The following is a 20,074-nucleotide window of genomic DNA, read 5'->3' on the forward strand; positions in this document are numbered from 1 at the left end:
AAGGCCGAGCTCCCCTCCGAACCCCCATTCCAGCAGACCTTGCTCCTGGCATTGTGGAGCAGCCACTTCATGTCAGCCTTTTCTCCTGGCAGTCAGCTTACCGCCGTAACCTCTGCCATCGGGGCGCCCGAGAGCCGTGTGAGGTCAGCAGAGAGTCACTGTCAGCCTTTGACCTCACAAAGGTGGGTGGCCATAAGTGCCCTGAGCGTCCAGCTCGCATTGAGTACTGCTGGTGGCACTCGAGGCGTGGAGGTCTGCATGGTGCAATGGGAGACGCCGATGTCCTGCTGCTGGAACAAGAGACGCTGATGTGCTGCTGGTGCAGGAGGAGACCTGAAGGTGCTGCTGCTTACAGGTGCTGAGGAGCGGGCAGCCTCAGCGGGCAGCTGAATCAGAGGGCAGTGAAGCCAAGGAGCTTCCTTCTCTGGGGAAGGGGGCACAGAGAAAGTGATTGGAAATGGGGTACAAGCCCTCAGCCTCTAAAAGCAATCCCTCAGATGCTGAGGTATAATAAAGTTAGGTATATCTGTTTGACTCTAGACCCCAACATGTTTGTTAGTGTTCTGGTTTGTCCACTGCTTTCTTGTGGGGGATTTGAGTTGGCCATTACTGCTTAGGTGAATGCTGACTTCATAGCTATGGTGCACTTCATTCTTAAAATGGGAAGTTTCTACCAATTTCCTGTCCAAACTTGCTCATAAGAGGTTTTCTTGTCATTTTGTTTGTTTGTTTGTTTTAAACTCCTGACTGCCATATAGCAAACATGACAAAAAATCACCCTTTTTTGAGAATCTCTGAGAATGGCTCTGCTTTGTATTATCACATGTCACTTCACCTGAACCATTTCAATCACAAGCGATAGCCTTCTGTCAGGCTTGGTAGTACTTCCCAGCCTTATGTCTCCTTCAAATCTCAAAGCTCATGTGTAATTTTTAATCTTCAGCCACCGTGTCCATACCGAACATATCTAACTTTGAAGTCAGCTCTGCCCTGAATAGGAGGTTGGGTTTTCAGAGGTCCCTTCCAGCCTACATTTCTCCATGAGTCTTTGCCTCCTTAGCAGCTGCAGTTTCAGAACTGTCTCTGAGAATTACCATAGGTAACCACTCCTTTGCTGGTAATTCCCTCTTCAGTGTGAACAATTGCAAATTCCCTTTATTCTCTTGCAGCCCCAAAGCCCAAATCCGTAGATAATGTATCAGAAGCTCACAGAAAGTGAAATAGATGGAGTTCATCCCCTGTGTAGGGAAGAACTGGTCCTACAAAGGAAAGCTACTAAATTGTCTGGAAACAATTTAGCTCTGATAAATTATCTTGTAAATTACACATTACCCCCTACTTCCCTGGTCTTATCTGTTCTTGCTACAAAACTTTGCACGGTGTTGATGTCAAACTAACAGGCCCAAACTTGTCTGGATGACTCTTTACCCTCTTCTGGACAGAAGTATATTTGTTACTCTCCCATTCTGGGGACTATCCCCGATTTGCACAATTGTTATGCATTTTTCCTACTTGACTTGTTGTTCTGCGTGCCAATGCTGTTAACAGGCTAGGTAGATATCAGCTTTTCATTTTTCACTTGAATCACTATAGATTTTTATTTCACCCCAGATGATGTTGCGCCTAGTGCCCTACCCTCCTTTTCAATGGGAGTCCTGTCACTGCCCTTAATATCACATTGTTGTTGCTGTTAGATGCAGGAAATCAGATTTGCAGCATTTGAGACATCAGTAACTTTTGACCTATTTTTGCCTCAAGTGTGCAACTGTCCTAATTTGTTCTCTTTCTTCCCCCTGGTTTCTGTGGCTTAAGTACCACTTACTATTATTGTTTAATTTCCTATGTGAAGGAGGTTTTTGGTCATTCTTACTTTATTTCTGCAGTTTTTAACCTCTGAAACATACCTTTTCTCATCGCTTTTTTCCTCTTTGAATTTTGAATTTTAACTGTGCCTTCTCTGCACTCAAGTCCCAGAGCTGCTTAGTCACACTCAATTATTCATTTCCTTAGATTTCAAGGTTTGCATTTCTAAGCCTCAGAACCTTCATTCTAAACCTGGTTTTGTCTGTCTTGAAATGTAAAATGAGAAAAGTCAGCTCATGATCACACTTTATTCAAATTTTACTACATTTAAACCCATACAGGAGCCAAGTCTAAAACGGTCTTATATTTTTTCACCTTTGTGAAGAAATCCATCACATAGTATACCTGTATGAACATAAGTGGTAATTATCTTTTAATCTTTTGCTGGGAAGTTAAAGTCTCCCATAATTCCCATTATTGTTTACGTGTCTGATAACTGTACAGAGATAATTCACTATTACACTGGAGCTAAGAGCAAAGAGCAGGCTAGCAAGGCTGTCTATCTTTAGCAGTGATTTGCACAAAACCACTCTTTTGCTGACCCATAACATTTAATTTCTCTATCCTCTGCTTCTTGCTAACACAAAGCACCATCTTATTCCATCCATTTGCCTTGGTTTCCAGCCTTCCTGAGATTTATCGGTCCTTGTATGACATTCATGCCTTTGTTTCACCCTTCCTGTGTTGACACTTGTCATAACAGTTTTAGATCCTGAACATGATCATCTCAAAGTTTGCCTGACAGTTAGGTCTTCCTCACATTGTCATAGAGTATCAGGTCTCCACCACTTGAAATAGATCGTATTGGATTAGATTATTGGCACCGTCTCTTGTGCTGGTAGTCCATTATCTTCACAGTCCATACAACTGGCCATCAGTGAACATGAAGCGGCCTTATCCTGCCCATTTACCTTTCTGGAAATCAGCCACTCTCTCTGCCTAGAGCAGGGAATGGATTTTCCTCACCTTTCTTCAAAAGCTCTGAAGTTTTCTGTGATCTTTCCAATTTTATGGTATGATAAGCTTTTGCTTCCACCGAAGGGTAGAAGTCATTATGAATAGTGCCAACAAAACAGAAACATAACAATGAAAACGATATTTTAATTCAGAATAGGTATTTGAAAAGTTCACCTTTTCTAGCACAAATGGGGAAAAGAAAAAAAGGAAAAAAAAAAAAAAAGCAGTCCTAAAACATCAAAACTGTGGCCAAAGAATTAGAAGAAACACTATTTTTCCAAAGCTGCAATGTTTTCCATTCATCTGGCTGGGCCAGCAGAGCACTGGAGACCTGGATGCACTGCACTCATGGCTGGTTACCCTAAATGACCTGCAGGGAGATCTTCTTATCTCTATCCCTCTGTTTCTCCTTTCAATCTCTGTTTTGTCTGTTTGTATCACTAGCTCTCAAATCGCCACTGATATATGCACGTGCAGCACCCAGCACAACCTTGTTTCAGGCTCCAGCGGGACCTTTAGGCATTACCATCCTGTAAACAAATAACAATGATAGTGAGTGTAATTACAATCGTCAAACTATTCCAGCTCCACATCATTAGCCATGCCCTGAGCTAAATAACATTTCAATCAGTTCGATATGTCATCTGTGGCTTTCTTCACTGTCACTTGCAATCCAGCAAACTCCTTCCTTCACGTTTCTAGATTAGACAGAGGGTTCTCAACTGCAGACATCCAATTCCCTGTTCAGGAAGCAGTGAGACCTTTCCTCTTCTCACAGATTTAAGATGATATCCAAGCATCATGAGACACAGTGCGTATGTCTCCTAGGCCCATCCCATGAGAGCAGGACATTTACCACACATGAGAAGAAGACTTAATGCAGTGGCAAAGCAAAATACTCAGTGTCAAAGCCATATCGAGATGATCATTAAAGACAGATCAAAATTACCCAATGCAGGAGGAAAATCTATCGTTTGTAGAAGATTATGTTCTCTGATTATTAGTTTCAAAATTAGTTTTTCCTTTGGATTTCCTCTGAACTTAAACTTAGTTTGGAATGCCTTTGGTTTTGAATATTTCTAAAATTGTATTACTTCTCCTAAGTAAGTTGCTAGTCTGTTCTATTTACGTGAAATTCAAATAATATTGTGAAGTATCTGCCATCAGTTTTACTGTGTGCCAGGTTGAGTTCCCTGATGGATTTCAAATTTCAGATAAGAAACGGTAAAGGTTAAAAAAAAAAAAAAAATGTTACAAAGGGTACTTCATGCAGTAGCATAAACTTCTGTTTTCTCAAAACTTGTATCAGTTCATCTCACCAGGACCAGCAGGGGAAGCACACTCTGCCTAGGCACTGGCAAAGGCACACAGTGAGACTGTAGGGTCTCTTGCTGGGGCCATTCAAAATTTGACTGTACAAGCCCCTGAGCAATATGACAGGGCTTTAAAAATGGCCCTGCTTGAAGTACGGGGGTGATCTGGAGACCTCTAAGGTGCTTTCCAACAAAAGCTTTTCTATAATTGTATGAAATCACCTGCAGTAGATTAACCCTTGTCATTATTCCCATCACAGGAAATAACTGTGACCCCTGGGTAACAGGTGAGCTTACTGCGACACCAGGGAGAGCCTTCCTGTACTGAAAGGCAACCTGTAGGAAAGCTGGGGAGGGAGTCTTTATCAGGGCCTGGAGCGACAGGACAAGGAGTAACCGCTTTAAACTGAAAAGTTAGATTTAGAATATATATTAGGAACAAATTCTCTACTGAGAGTACCTCACATCCTGTGCATCTGCCAACTTCTGCATTTTATGGTTGCCTCCCCTACTTAAGAGAGGATATTGGAGTGCTGTGTGAAACACTCAGATCTTACAGGAACAAAACAATACCTTACCTTTTGCGTTCAAATATGTGCCCAGTACGTTCAGCTAAAACAACTTCTAACCTACAGCGTTTGGTCGAAAGTTCCAATTTCTGTCTCAGTTTCATGTACACCAAATTTTCAAGCAGGATTTCTGGGCCAGTGTCGTCTGTCTGTGATAGACTGCTTTGCTAGATCATCATTCACTGCTCCCTCTGCCAGGCACAGGCCTTTCTCTCTTAATCCCTTGTAAGAAAACTTGCAGAGGTATATGGGGTAGCAGTCAGCAGTGTAAAAGAATAAGAGACATACTGCCTTCGTACATAGATATACAACACAATATCAAAGATCTCATCAAGGTCCACCAAGGAAAGGAAGCAATGCAGGAGAAAGAAGACAGGACAACAGGGGGAATGGAGAGCATAAGGGAGGAGGCAGCCAGTGGCCTTAAAAACAAAGCATAAAAATAACTTCCAGTAGTGGGACATAGTGAATTGGAGCTCTAAGGTCTGCATCTAGAGATGTCTTTTATCTTTATCATGCAGTTGTGGAGATGGGTCCTCTGGTTTTGGTCATGTTTTTTCACATTCTGCAATTATCTCCCAAGAACCATCCCATGTTGGGCAGAAAGGTAGAGGTGCGCTCCAGAAACACAGCGATGGCAAGGAGTCCTCCACTTCATTCTTCCATTTTTTTCCAGCTGGAAGCATCCATAGTTGTCAACTGAATTGGTTTTGAGGAGTAGGAAAGACAGCATTGCTGGATTTCTGCTTTCTCCTAGATCCTATCATACCACATCATGACAGTTGTCTTTGTTTTATGTCCTTTTATGCCTGGATGTTTCTCATTTTTATGAGTGTGGGGTTTTCTATTTTTCTTTCTTTCTCTTCTTTCTTTCTTTCTTTCTTTCTTTCTTTTTCTTTTTCTTTCTTTCTTTCTTTCTTTCTTTCTTTCTTTCTTTCTTTCTTTCTTTCTTTCTTTCTTTCTTTCTTTCTTTCTTTCTTTCTTTCTTTCTCTTTCTTGTCTCTTTCTTTCTTCCTGTCTGTCTGTCTGTCTGTCTGTCTTGTCTCTTTCTGTCCAGCACTGATTTTATTGCTACTTGTGCATATCCAGACTGTACAGTTTTCTCCATTCCCTCTGTTTCTTCCCTGTGTCTTGCCCCTCTTCCCTGCAACTGAACAGCATTGCCTTGATCAATGAAGTGGCAACATGCGGCTTACACAGTAAACTGCTGAAATTACAGCTATAGCCATGGAGCACAGCTGCAGATCAACAGAAGACCACCAATAACTCACATTTCTAAACTGCTTGTCACAATTCTTCAGTATGCAGGCTGTGATGCTGCCAAGAGCGATCTCACCTCTTAAGCACCCATCCATTTCTTCTCTTCCCAGACTCTCAAGGTATCCTGGTCAAACCACCCCCCTTGCCCCATCTCTCTGTCCCACATTCCTTTTCCCTCATCTTTTTTTTTTTTTTTTTTTTCAGCATAGTATCTCCATAGAAGCTGCTGCTCCCCAACTCCGAGTTGACTAGGGCTGAACTATTGAAAAAGAAAAGAAAAGCTATAAATTATAGTGAGAGATGGTGAATACCTAACGATCTCTTAAAAGCAGGAATTTAAGGGAATAAGTAATTGATAAATGGAGTTAAGATCACTAGGAAAAAATCCACTGTTGCAATCAGTAGAGTTAAGAAGTTTTTCAAGTACATTAGAAACAAAACTTAGAGTAATGACACAGATCCAATACGGGATGGGTATTGCTTCAGTGAGAAATGATGAAAAGAAAAAAACCAACATCACGTACATGTGTATGTGTTGTTGTGTATTTGGAAAAAAAACAGGTTAATGGAAACTGCATGCTCAATTAGATGATTTTTTTTGTTGTCATTGGTAGGGAATTGTGTGCTTTATAACACAATATGTGTTATATGTTTTTTATATATTTTTTAATAAATAGACTTTATTAGATAACTGATTTTGAATGTATAGCCTAGATGTTAGAAGAATTAACAACATGCAATATTACTTGTAAAAATTAACAACATGTGGTATCTAAATAATATTTAGAGATGTAAAGGTGTTTGGCATTTCAAAGTCTACTTCTCCAATGAAAAATGTGTTAGAGCTTCTGTTGGATGTAACGTAGCCTGCTCACTTCCTGCCCACCTCAGCAGGGCAGGGGATAAAATCGGGGAAAAAAAAGGAACGAGAAAGCTCATGGGTTTTGATAAAGACAGGGATATTGCTTATCAATGATTGTTGTGGAAAAATCTCTCTTAACTTGAGGAAATTAATTTAATGTCAATTAATTTGTATAAGTTTAATTACTAGTTCAGGTGTTGGGAAGCAAAAGGACAAACATCAAACCACATAGGGGTAACACTTTTCCTCCTCTTCTGGGCTCAACTTCACTCCAAGCACCTGTTTTCCACCTGCTGATCTCGCTCAGTCCATTCACTGGGGAAATGGGCAGCACAGGTTGAGGCTGTGGTTAATGTGCAGCAGTTCTTCTCTGCCTATCCTTTCTTCTCGTTTCTACTTTGCTCCAGTGTGGGTCCTCCACAGGCTGCAGTCCCTGTCAGGAATATTCATCTGTTCTGGCATGGATCCTCCACAGGTTTCAAAGAATATCTGCTCCACCATGGAGCATCTACTTCTCCTCCTCCTATGACCTTGATGTTCCCTCTGTTGTTCCTCATTCTTTTTGTTCTCTCCAACTCTCTCCATCCAATATTTTCTGTGCATTCTCAGAGGCAACACACCTTGGCTTGTTGTCTGAGTTTGGCCTATGGTGCATCTGTTGCTGTGTCCAGCACAGTGCAGCCCCTGACCTTGCTACCAAAACCTTGCCACAAATCTCAATACACCTGTTAAAAGAGACCCTCCTGTTTGTTGCCCTTCTTTGGACACTCTCTAACAGTTTTATATCTTTTTCTCATACTGTGGTGCCCAAAACTGCACACAGTACTCACAGTACGTGGAATAGCAACAGAGACTGCCTGTAATTTTCTCTTCCCTGCAGAAGCTCTGTTGCTACCACTGTCCGGAAATCATCACTATCACAGACAGGAGTAGCATTCCCTCCTCCCACAGTTGGTTCTTTTTCCCCCAGACTTAGACACCATCCACAAAAGCAAAAACAAAACAAAACAAACAAACAAAAAAGAGTCAAAAGCCCTCAGGAAGGCAGTGGTGCAGACTGTGGAGAGCCTGGGTTCAAATCCTTCTTCTGCGACGCTCTGAACCTATACCGCACCACAAGCTGTCCGCTAACGTATGGCAGGGCAAGGAGGAAGAAAGAACATTCCTCCTGCACCTTCCATTTATTGTTGGCTGACAATTCTGTAGAGTTATAAAGCCTCAATCAGTGCGATACAGGGTTCTTCTCACATTGTCTCACTGTGCCCTAAGGGGAACAGCTCTAATTTAATAGATGCTTCACCAGAAAATCATGAGTCATCTGCAGTTTTGAAGTTTTCTGGGATCAAGTCCCTTCAGACAGTTGAGGAATTTGCTCTATCACCTATGAAAACTGGTGCTCTAATAAGCTAGTGAGTGAACAAGAGAGAAATCCTCTGCTAGATGACTTGACAAATTTGGTCTGAAAACAGTGTTGAGGCAGAACAATCCACGATTTTTGCCTTGGATGCACAGAGAGATTGGGGGTAGTAGAATTCTTTTATTCTTCATTGATATAAACCTTTTCAAAACAGGTGTTTGCTCAACCTTGCTTCCACTGTGTGCATGGGAGGGAGATAACTGAAAGTGGGGAGTGTTGCTTGAAACCTGCAAGTGGCTGAGGTCCAGTGGGGTTGGAGGCTTTCTTACTCCTTTTGGAAATGCAAAGCAACCTTGCGCCTACCCTGCACTTGCAGAAGGATCACGACAGCCCAAAGCACAGAGGCTTTGTAATTACTGCATAGGGATTGGGAGCAGGGGGCTGCAGGCGTGGCCTCTGTGAGAACAGTGCGGAAGCTGCCCGTGTCAGATAAGAGCCAGCTCCAGCCAACTCCAGAAGGGCCACGGCGCTTGCCAGAGCTGAGCCTATAAGCGATGTTGTTTGCACCTGCGGGAGAGCAGATTTAAGAAGGGGGAAATACTGCTGTGCAACAGAAGCTGGAAGAGCAAGGAGAGAGAACCAGCCCTGCAGCCCCCAAGGTGAGTGCAGCAGGAGGCAGGAGGTGCTCCAGGCTCACAGCAGCAGTTCCCCTGCGGCCTGGGGAGAGGCCCCTGGTGGAGCAGGCTGTCCCCCTGCAGCCCACGGGTCCCACACGGAGCAGATCTCCACGCTGCAGCCCGTGGAGGAGCCCCCGCTGGAGCAGGTGGATGTGGCCTGGAGGAGGCCGCGGCCTGTGGAGAGCCCCCGCAGGAGCAGGCCCCAGGCCAGAGCTGCAGCCATGGAGAGGAGCCCACGCAGGAGCAGGGGGCCTGGGGGGAGCTGCCACCCGTGGGGGACCCAGGTTGGAGCAGTTTGCTCCTGACGGACGGACCCTGTGGTACAGACCCATATCGGAACAGTTCCTCAAGAATGGTGGCCTGTAAGCAGCCCCCGCAGGCTCATTTCGGGAAGGACGGCATCCCGTGGGAGGGACCCCGCGTGGAACAGGGGCAGAGAGGGACCGTGGAGGAGCAGCAGGTGATGAAGTGTTAGGGATGTTGTGTTAGGTGATAGTGTTAGGGACTGACCACAGCCCACATCCCCCATTCCCCTGCAACACTCGGCAGGAGGAGGTAGAGCAGGGTGGATAGGAGGTAAAAGGGGTTTTAAGTTTGCTTTTAATTTTTCACTATTGTAGTCTGCTAGTGATAGGCAACAAATTATATTAATCTCCCTGTGCTGCATCTGTTTTGTCCAGGACGATAATTGTTGAGTGATCTCCCTGTCCTTATCACAATTCCTTGAGCCCTTTTCATCATATTTTTTCCCCCTTTTCCTTTGAGGAGGGGGAGTGAAAGAGTGGCTATGGTGGAGTTCAGCTGCCCAGCAGCTTAAAACTACCAAGCAACAGTCCTACTATCCACCGACCAGCGTCCTTATTCAAGCCTGTTGCAGCTATGTATGCTGCTCTGCTCCGTCTGGGATGTGGACCTACCCATGGTATCTGGGGCCAGCTCATATGGACTAGAGCCTTACAATGTGCAGGAATTCCCCTTCAGTGGGAAGTTGCATCACATAAAGACGGTTCTCCATGGTGGAAGACAAAGCCTGTAGGAATTATTAGAAGTCGACATCCTCCATCGCTCTGACCCCCGAGATTTGGACATAATTTCCAAAATGAGCAAAAGGGATCTGTGTCTGCCCTGATACGAAGGAAATCACTGCCCCTGGAAATCTAGTCACTATGCTTTGGTGACTTCATCAGCGTTTTTGTTCTGCTTTGTATGCATCAAATGGAAAAGAGCTACCCCAGGAACACTGTGCTTTGGTGGCAGAGATCTGCTTGCAGCTGAGGACATTACTTATGTTTGTGTGTGAAAATCACACTTCCCTGCTAAAGTACATAATATTGGGCCACATGCTTTCTAGCATATCACGTGTCAGGGAAGCAAACCCAGGAAAAGCACTAATACAGCCCTATGTGTCCCTCATGGCTATAAGCACAGCCACAAGCACAAGCATGCTAACACACAGGAAATCTGTGCATGATCCCCAGAATTCACAGATGCAACGTGCATTTCTGTGCCCGTGCCCTGACACCAGCTGGCAGCAGGAGGTCAGCTCCCAGCCTCAGCTCACTCTCTGTTCCTTGGGTTTGCTTTAATGCCTCCTTTGAGACACTGCCTCAGCGCAGTGAGTTTGTGAATGTGACATATCATTCAATATTATCCACCATGAGCCACTCTGTTCCTATAGCAACTGCCTCCTTAGCCCAGTTCCTGGGCCTCTTCAGGTCTGTTTGATATTCACCTTGACACCTTTGGTGGAGGCCTTGAAGGAACACACAAAGTGTGAAAACACCTTGTACTTATTAGGCCAAGGTAATTCCTCCCCACATGGATGGGCACATATCATCTCCAAGAAAGGGGCTCCCACCTCCACGACTCCCGTCCATCCTCCAACTCTCTATATCCTTGCATGAATAACGACCTGCACAGCTTAACCTGGACTGGAGCCTGAAATCCACAACGAGAAACGCTCTGATCTGGGCTCCTTCCAAAAGGGCCACGCAGATATAACTCGAAGAATGCGTAAAACGTTGACCCTAGCTGACGTAATTTCTTTTGGTTGATCTGATGCAAACCTGTGATGCACCCTGCAGCCCCTGCAACACTTGTGATTTTACCTGCAGCCCCTGCAACTGCTGTAATTTTAACTGCAGCCCCTCCAACAACTGTGATTTTACCTGCAGCCCCTGCAACCCCTGTGATGTTCCCTGCAGCCCCTCCAACCCTGGGACAGGCCCTACAGCTGGCTCCGGGGACTACCCCGTTGCCGTATCAGTCGCCAATAAACAAGATTTCAGCTGTCATGCAGGCGAGCACATTGTCACCTGGCTGCTGCGATGCTGGGATAACAGCTCCGGGAGCCTGGAATCGGAGGGCAGGGAAGCCAAGCAGCTGGGATCCTTCTCTGGGGAAGGGGGCACTGAGAAAGCGATCGGAAACGGGGCACAAGCCTCTGGAGGCGGCGCCTGTCAGGCGTGAAGGAAAGGGATCCCTTCCAGGAAGATGCTGTGGGGTTGCTGAGGGTCGAAGAACAGCAGGTGTGGTGTTTTTCCTCAGCTGGGCAGCTGAGCTCCACCTCAACCGCTCTCTCCCTGCCCCTCCTCAAACGGAAAGGGGAGAAAATAGGATGGAAGGGGCTCAAGGGCTGAGAGAAGGACAGGGAGATCACTCCACAATGATCGTCACGGGCAAAAGAGGCTCAGCAGAGCCTGTTCCAGTCCAGGCCGGGCCTGCTCCTGCGGGGGCTCTCCACAGGCCGCGGCCTCCTCCAGGCCACATCCACCTGCTCCACCGGGGGCTCCTCCACGGGCTGCAGCGTGGAGATCTGCTCCGTGTGGGACCCGTGGGCTGCAGGGGGACAGCCTGCTCCACCAGGGGCCTCTCCCCAGGCCGCAGGGGAACTGCTGCTGTGAGCCTGGAGCACCTCCTGCCTCCTGCTGCACTCACCTTGGGGGCTGCAGAGAGGTTTCTCACTCCTCCCTGACCCAGACGCTGCTGTGCAGCAGGTTTCTTTCCCTTTCTTAGGTGGGCTCTCACACAGGCGCAAAACATCATCCTTTTTGTCTCAGTTCTGGGCAGCAGCGGGTCCCTCTGGAGCCTCCTGGAACCGGCCCTTATCTAACATGGGGCAGCTGCTGCATTCTCCTCACAGAGGGCACCCCTGCAGCCCCCCGCTACCAGAACCTGTCCTCGTAAACCCAACACAAGACACCGACCGAGCCTCCCTGATTCCCAGCAGGTGGGTCAGGCTGGGAACCCAGGCCAGTGCCCGGCAGAGCCTCCTGGGCCTTGAAAAGCAAGCTTTATGGGGATGTAGCACCCAGAAAGAACGGAGTCACACAACAGGATTCATTTCCAAAACCGCCTCGTAGACACCTGGGCCAAAGAGCAGGGCCTTGAGCGGGTATATCACAATGACAGAGTTCATTTCCTTCCCAGTAGCTGGCATGTGCCGTTTTTTGGGATTTCGGGGCTACAGCGTGCTGCTAAGAGGGATGTCTTAGCTCTTGCAGGGCAGTGCTTCCACTAAGGCCAGGACTTTTCTGCATCTTCTACTGCCCTGCAAGCGAGGATGCTTGGGGCACACAGGAAGCTGGGAGGGGACACAGCTGCAGGGATTCCATAAGACACAAGCAAATGCAGCCATGGCTTGGTGACACTTCCTGTTGATTACTGCTCAACACAAATTACCTCGAGCAAGTAACTGTGATGACTAAAGGAAAGAGACGTATGGATGCTGCTAAGCTCTTCTAGCTTGTACCAGGTAGGAAAGATACCTCTGTAGCAGGCGTGAAGAGGATAGCACTAATTAATTAGATGAGAAGTGGAGGAAAGGCACTTAGAGGTAGTGAAAATCAGTTAACGTGATGATCCGGGGAAGCTTCAGTCTGCTTAAGGAGTAGCAAGAACAAGCCTAAAGTCATAGCCAAATACAAGAAAGAGGAGGACACGCAGCATGAGAAGCTCCCGAAAGAAAGGAGCTCTGTTTTGGGTAAAAATCAGTCCCTTTTTCTATCATGGAGACATCCAAGGGCGTAGGACACGTGCACTTCAGGGAACCAAGAGATGCTGTGCATTTCTCTCGTCCCCCTGACACAGCCACTAGGTGACGATGCTTCCAATTCTCTCTAAAGAAACCTTGCTTTCTCAGGCCCAGGTGTCCAGCTGCACACCAAGGACATCCCTGGCTCCCAGGCACAGTTCCCAGGCCGAAGGCCGAGCTCCCCTCCGAACCCCCATTCCAGCAGACCTTGCTCCTGGCATGGTGGAGCAGCCACTTCATGTCAGCCTTTTCTCCTGGCAGTCAGCTTACCGCCGTAACCTCTGCCATCGGGGCGCCCGAGAGCCGTGTGAGGTCAGCAGAGAGTCACTGTCAGCCTTTGACCTCACAAAGGTGGGTGGCCATAAGTGCCCTGAGCGTCCAGCTCGCATTGAGTACTGCTGGTGGCACTCGAGGCGTGGAGGTCTGCATGGTGCAATGGGAGACGCCGATGTCCTGCTGCTGGAACAAGAGACGCTGATGTGCTGCTGGTGCAGGAGGAGACCTGAAGGTGCTGCTGCTTACAGGTGCTGAGGAGCGGGCAGCCTCCGTGCCGGTGGCTGAGCATGCTCCTCTTAATTACTGCTCTACCCTTCCTATCTTTTTACTAAGGTGGGTAGAGAGAAATGCCCATATCTGTTTATTTCCTGGTAAGAAATGTAAGAGCCTTGTATCTGCATATTCAGCAGATTCATCCCAGCGCCCTTGGTTCTGGCGATCTGTGTTGATCTGTAATAAAGAGCAATCGGTAGCACACCAAGTCTCCGTGACCTTGCATCTAACAGAATCGTCCAAATCCCTGTTGTGATCTCTCTACAGCTGTGGGCTGGCTAAGCTGTCTGTTGGATGGTGAAAATGGGAAATGATTGGGATGGGAAATGATGAGTGGGCCGAGAAATCATTGCTGGGATGGGAAGACTTCCTTGGGGTGGAAAGCCATTGGGCTAGGAAATCAAAGAGATGGGAAATCTTCCCTGGGTTTGAAATCCTTGGGAAGCAAAAGCGTCGGGATGGGAAATCACTCCGGGGATGGGGAAGTATTGGGATGGGAAGTCTTTAATGGGGCGGGTAACATTCACTGGGGAAGGAAGTACTTGGAAAAGTAATCAGAGAGATGGGAATTCTTTGGGATGAGATCTCTTTGGATTAAGAAAGGCTTCGTGTCGATGGGAAATATCTCGTATGGGAATCTGTTATCATGTGAAATTGTAAGGATGGGAAATGACCGTTAGGATGAAAAGCTGGTACTGGGACGGGAAATGCTTGGGACGGGGAAGTGTTGGTGTGAAACCGTCCTGGGCATGGCAAATGATGCGTGGGAGGGAAAGCCTGATGGGGATGGAAAAGTCTTGCGACGGGAAGCCTGCTTGGGTCCAAAACCTGCAGTCCTCACCAAGATGGCGGTGAGGGGCTGGTCAGCCGTTGGGACGGAACCGCCGTTGCCCGCGTTCCCCAACCGACCGCCCCACTCTCCAGCCACCATGGCAGGTACAGCAGCCGGCTCCCGCTCCTCCCGGGGCTGCGGCCCTGCTGGCGAGCCCAGCGCCCCAGATCTCACCCCAGCGCCCTTTTTCCCACAGAGGGTTTCCCCAGACGGCTTCCGCGGCTTCCGCAGACGCAAAACTCCCCCTTCGTCGTCCCAGCCGTGCCGTCAACGGTGGCTGCGTGGCTGCTGCCCTCCCTCCCCGGAGCGATGGCGCTGCCCTTGCAGCCCCCCCAGGTACCCACCCTCCCCTACGCGCTGCCCCAGGCCACCGTCTGGCACGTGGTGCCGGGGGTCCAGGGGCAGGTGCTGCAGCTCCCCGCCGGGGTGCAGCTGGCACCTGGGGGGCACCTCCCACCCGAGGGGCACCACCTGCAGCTTGGGCAGCTCCCCGCCGTGGGGCATCTCCCTGCTGTGGGGCAGCTCCCCCACACCGCTCCTCCCTGGGCCCCCGTCTACCAGTGGGGACAGCCCGTGGGGACGGGGACGGTGCTGCCCCAGGATCCCCTCTGGCTGGGGCCCGGGGCCGTGCTCCATGGGGAGCTCCTGCACCCCGCAGGCACCTGCCTGCTGCAGGCCCCTGCCCACCCCGGCCCCCCACCCCTCCTCGTCCCGGGGCCTCCGCTGCGGGGGCAGGCGCTCCCCGCGCCCCGCACCCTGACCAGCAGCCGGGGGCAGCTGCCGGAGCCCTGCGACCACGCCGTGGGGCTCAGCGAGGACCAGGGGCCCCCGCTGCCCGGCCCCACTCCCTCCGAGCCTGCCCAGGCTCCAACGACTGCCAGCACCCGGACGGTGACGCCCGACGGTGAGTTTGGGGCTGGCGCAGCCGGCCGCTGGGCGCCCCACACCCAGGAGCCATGGGAAAGCTGGCATCGCCCATCCTGGGGGATTTGCTTGCTTTTTCCTCAGCGGCGACAGTTGCAGAGGTGCCTGAGGAGCCCCTGGAGCTGCTTGAGCTGGGCCCCGATGCCTTCGCCGAGGCCTTTCCCCACCTGGCAGGGGACAGCCAGCAGCTGCAGCACCTGCAGGACCAGCTCCCGGCCGACCTGGACATCTCCGGCTTGGAGGAGCTGCTCAGCTGGCTCGATGCCGTGGAGCCCCAGGACGCCTTCCCCGGTGTCCCCAGCAGTCCTGTGCTCAGCCGCTTCCTGTCTGAGCTGCCCGACCTCTGCGAGGACATGGAGGAGCCGAGCACACAGGGACTGGCAGCCACCAGAGCACTGGGTGAGGTACCCTCAACCCCTGGGGTGCACCCCGAGAAGGTGCAGGGTGGGCGGGCGGTGCAGCCCCCTGCTGTGCCGGCAGCGAGCTCCCCCCTCGAGCCTGCAGCCAGTCCCCAGCTCAGTGCCCTCAGGAGACCCCTGCCCAACCCTCCCTTCCCTCTCCCCAAAAGGCCCCCCCACCCTGAATTCCTCACTGCCCTTAGCAGACCCCTGCCCAACCCTCCCTCGCGTCCCCTCAAGAGACCCCCCGACCCTGAATTCCTTAATTCCCTTAGGAGACCCCTGCCCAAGCCTCGCCTGAGTCCCCTCAAGAGCCCCCCCGACCCTGAATTTATTAGAGCCCTTAGGAGACCCCTGCCCAATCCCCCTCTGGGTCCCCTCAAGAGCCCCCCCGGCCCTGAATTTATTAGAGCCCTTAGGAGGCCCCTGCCCAATCCCCCTCTGAGTCCCCTCAAGAGCCCCCCGCCTGCCCCTGCGCCCACCGGCACCAAGTGGGGGGCCAAGCGCCCCGCGCCCACCAGCACCCCCAGCACAGCGCAGAGCTCCCAGCACAGGAGGCCGGCGACGGAGAAAACCCCCGGCAAGGAGAAGACGACGCTGCTGGGCCAGGGTGGCCAAGGCCCCAAGACGCTGTGCCAGGGGAAGACGGGTGGCCACAGCGCGGTGGCTGGCAGCAGCAGCCAAGCGGGCGGCGGCAGGCAGCAGCCGGCGAGCGACAGCACCAGGGCGCCCAGCAAGAGAGCCCGAAGCCCGGGGGCTGCTGGGGGGCAAGGAGCAGCGGCACCGCCTCCCCGGAGAGCGCTGCTGCTGCTGGAGCCCCCCCCCATTAAGCCCCGTGCCCGTGCCCGTGCCGTGCGGGCCCAGGACAGGCTCCGTCCCCAAGGCATCGGGGACAAGACGCTGCAGCGCCAGCACCCGGGGACAAAGACCCCCAGCGAGACTTTGCAGCCGCTGGGGGCCAGGGCGAAGGCGCTGGGGCCAGTGCGCCAGCCGCCCTGTGTGCAGCTGCAGCCCACCTCCAGCGGCCCCAGCAGCATGCCCAGGGCCCCGCCGACGGTGCCAGGCTCCAGCGCTGTGCCCGCTGCCCCCCGGCCCCCAGCTGGCGACAAGGCCCAGGCGGTGCCGGCACCACCAGGCAGCACGGCGCGAGCGTGGAGAGCTCCCGTGCAGCAGGCGCCCAGAGCGCCGTGCCTGCCAGCCGCGGGGGGCCAAGCGCAGCGGGAGCCTCTGCCCACGCAGCCACGCACGCTGCAGCGTCCGGCGCAGCCCCGCGTGGACTACGTGCCCTGCGTGGGGCCCTGGGCGGGCGGCGACGCGGCGCCCACGCCGCTGGAGGAGCAGGAGGCGTCGGTGCCCATCACGCCGCAGCAGCGTCCCGAGCGGGAGCGCCTGAAGAAGCTGGCCCAGGAGGAGCGGCAGCGGGCGGCCCACCAGATGAAGATCGGCCCCGTGCAATTCTTCGTGCAGCGGCAGAAGGACCACGCCATAGCCAAGTATTACGGCTACCCGTGACCCTGCGCTCCTCGACGGCCCCCGCAGCACCCGGGCCCGCTCAGCATGCAGGCACAGAGACCTCTGCAGGCGCCTGCTCCAGCTTCAGCCACGCTCCTCAGCCCTTGCCCCCCTCGCTTGCCCTCTCCCTTCTCCAGTGCTGGAGCTGGGCAGTGTTTGCCACTGTCAGGGATGGGCAACTGGGGCAATGGGAAATGCGCGGGTCACGAATGAACGTTGCAGTGGGAAGCTGTTGGGATGTTGGCAATAGCTGGGGTGGGAAAGGTTGGGCATGGGAACTGCTTGTTGGGACACCAAATGGCTGAGATCCCAAACTTATTTCTTCGTTCGGGTCATTTCTCTTATTTAGTGCCTTCCTTATTAAATTCCTCTAGTGTAGGTGTTCACTCAGCAAGGCCTCTGCCTGCAGCTGTTCTTGCACTGGGATGCCGAGGGGATTTCATGCAGCCCGCTCCCGCTGCCCATGCTCAGTCCGTGCATGGATGTGGGCATGGCCAGCACGGACGGGAGAAAATGGGTGGACGGCTGGGTGGATGGGAGGGTGATGGGAGTTGGGAATTCAGCCTTGGGATCAGACACGGGAGGTTGTTGGGATAGGAAATGATCAGTGGGATGGGAAGTCACGATGGGGATAGGAATTCATTAGAATGGGAAAAATTGGTTTCATTTTTATTTCATTAAATTTACTTTATTGACTGTGTTGTACAGGATGGCATTTTTTTAGGTTCTCTTCCTTTTCTACCCTATTAAACTCTCTTTATCACAACGCACTGCTTTGTACTTTAGTTTTCCTTCCGAGTCGTTCTGGATTCACTCAGGGTGGGGGGGACATTAGTGAACGCCTGTGTGCTTCAGATCCAAGGTCACCTTTGCCCTCAACTCAAGATACATATTTGCATCTGTTGTCATGATACAAAATTAACAACAACAAATAAAAGTTAACTACTTCCGAGCACCAGCTGTACGTTTGCTGGGTCTGCTCTATGCATTTGAAGACCATTCACTACTATTCAGCACCTTCAGGAGAAAATGTGTGGTTCTAGGGAAATGCGTCTTGATCTGATGCAAACCTGTGACGCACCCTGCGGCCCCTGCAACCCCTGTGATTTTACCTGCAGCCCTTCCAACCCCTGTGATTTTAACTGCAGCCCCTGCAACCCCTATGATTTTACCTGCAGCCCCTGCAACCCCTGTGAAGTTACCTGCAGCCCCTCCAACCCTTGTGATGTTCCCTGCAGCCCCTCCAACCCTGGGACAGGCCCTACAGCTGGCTCCAGGGACTACCCCGTTGCCGTATCAGTCGCCAATACACACAAGATGAAGGAATGGATGCAGAAGTCATCTCGTTTAGGCAGGGAAGAAAGTCCTCCTAAGACGGGGAAGGAGCAATAGGAAGGCGAGGCAGGCGACCCCAATGTAGGGCCATCAAAGGGAAGAGGAGGCTGTTATAAAATAGAAAAGAGAGAAAAGCAGCAGTAGGCAGGTGATCCCCATCCCTGGGCGAGCTGCGAGACATGGGACAAGATTTCAGCTGTCATGCAGGCGAGCACATTGTCACCTGGCTGCTGCGATGCTGGGATAACAGCTCCGGGAGCCTGGAATCGGAGGGCAGGGAAGCCAAGCAGCTGGGATCCTTCTCTGGGGAAGGGGGCACTGAGAAAGCGATCGGAAACGGGGCACAAGCCTCTGGAGGCAGCGCCTGTCAGGCGTGAAGGAAAGGGTTCCCTTCCAGGAAGATGCTGTGGGGTTGCTGAGGGTCGAAGAACAGCAGGTGTGGTGTTTTTCCTCAGCTGGGCAGCTGAGCTCCACCTCAACCGCTCTCTCCCTGCCCCTCCTCAAACGGAAAGGGGAGAAAATAGGATGGAAGGGGCTCAAGGTCTGAGAGAAGGACAGGGAGATCACTCCACTATGATCGTCACGGGCAAAAGAGGCTCAGCAGAGCCTGTTCCAGTGCAGGCCGGGCCTGCTCCTGCGGGGGCTCTCCACAGGCCGCGGCCTCCTCCAGGCCACATCCACCTGCTCCACCGGGGGCTCCTCCACGGGCTGCAGCGTGGAGATCTGCTCCGTGTGGGACCCGTGGGCTGCAGGGGGACAGCCTGCTCCACCAGGGGCCTCTCCCCAGGCCGCAGGGGAACTGCTGCTGTGAGCCTGGAGCACCTCCTGCCTCCTGCTGCACTCACCTTGGGGGCTGCAGAGAGGTTTCTCACTCCTCCCTGACCCAGACGCTGCTGTGCAGCAGGTTTCTTTCCCTTTCTTAGGTGGGCTCTCACACAGGCGCAAAACATCATCCTTTTTGTCTCAGTTCTGGGCAGCAGCGGGTCCCTCTGGAGCCTCCTGGAACCGGCCCTTATCTAACATGGGGCAGCTGCTGCATTCTCCTCACAGAGGACACCCCTGCAGCCCCCCGCTACCAGAACCTGTCCTTGTAAACACAGCACAAGACACCGACCGAGCCTCCCTGATTCCCAGCAGGTGGGTCAGGCTGGGAACCCAGGCCAGTGCCCGGCAGAGCCTCCTGGGCCTTGAAAAGCAAGCTTTATGGGGACGTAGCACCCAGAAAGAACGGAGTCACACAACAGGATTCATTTCCAAAACCGCCTCGTAGACACCTGGGCCAAAGAGCAGGGCCTTGAGCGGGTATATCACAATGACAGAGTTCATTTCCTTCCCAGTAGCTGGCATGTGCCGTTTTTTGGGATTTCGGGGCTACAGTGTGCTGCTAAGAGGGATGTCTTAGCTCTTGCAGGGCAGTGCTTCCACTAAGGCCAGGACTTTTCTGCATCTTCTACTGCCCTGCAAGCGGGGATGCTTGGGGCACACAGGAAGCTGGGAGGGGACACAGCTGCAGGGATTCCATAAGACACAAGCAAATGCAGCCTTGGCTTGGTGACACTTCCTGTTGATTACTGCTCAACACAAATTACCTCGAGCAAGTAACTGTGACGACTAAAGGAAAGAGACGTATGGA

General features: G+C 51.5%; 1 protein-coding gene across 1 annotated transcript; it reads left to right on the forward strand.

Annotated features, from left to right (window-relative positions):
- The first annotated feature begins 14,388 nt into the window (after positions 1-14,388).
- Positions 14,389-19,568, forward strand: LOC136789566 (uncharacterized). Its single transcript, XM_066989607.1, has 3 exons — positions 14,389-15,176; positions 15,281-15,633; positions 19,542-19,568. Exons 1-3 carry the CDS (start codon positions 14,582-14,584, stop codon positions 19,566-19,568), a joined length of 975 nt encoding a protein of 324 aa, XP_066845708.1. The 5' UTR covers positions 14,389-14,581.
- The last annotated feature ends 506 nt before the right edge of the window (positions 19,569-20,074 follow it).

This window comes from Anser cygnoides, unplaced genomic scaffold (assembly GCF_040182565.1).
Source record: "Anser cygnoides isolate HZ-2024a breed goose unplaced genomic scaffold, Taihu_goose_T2T_genome scaffold_63_1, whole genome shotgun sequence".
Classification (NCBI taxonomy): domain Eukaryota; kingdom Metazoa; phylum Chordata; class Aves; order Anseriformes; family Anatidae; genus Anser; species Anser cygnoides.

Coding starts and splice junctions, on each gene's coding strand:
- LOC136789566 (XM_066989607.1), top strand. CDS start 14,582: ATGGCGCTGCCCTTGCAGCCCCCCCAGGTACCCACCCTCCCCTACGCG. Junction 15,177..15,280: donor CCGGACGGTGACGCCCGACG/GTGAGTTTGGGG, acceptor CTTTTTCCTCAG/CGGCGACAGTTGCAGAGGTG. Junction 15,634..19,541: donor CTGGGGTGCACCCCGAGAAG/GTGCAGGGTGGG, acceptor TTGTAAACACAG/CACAAGACACCGACCGAGCC.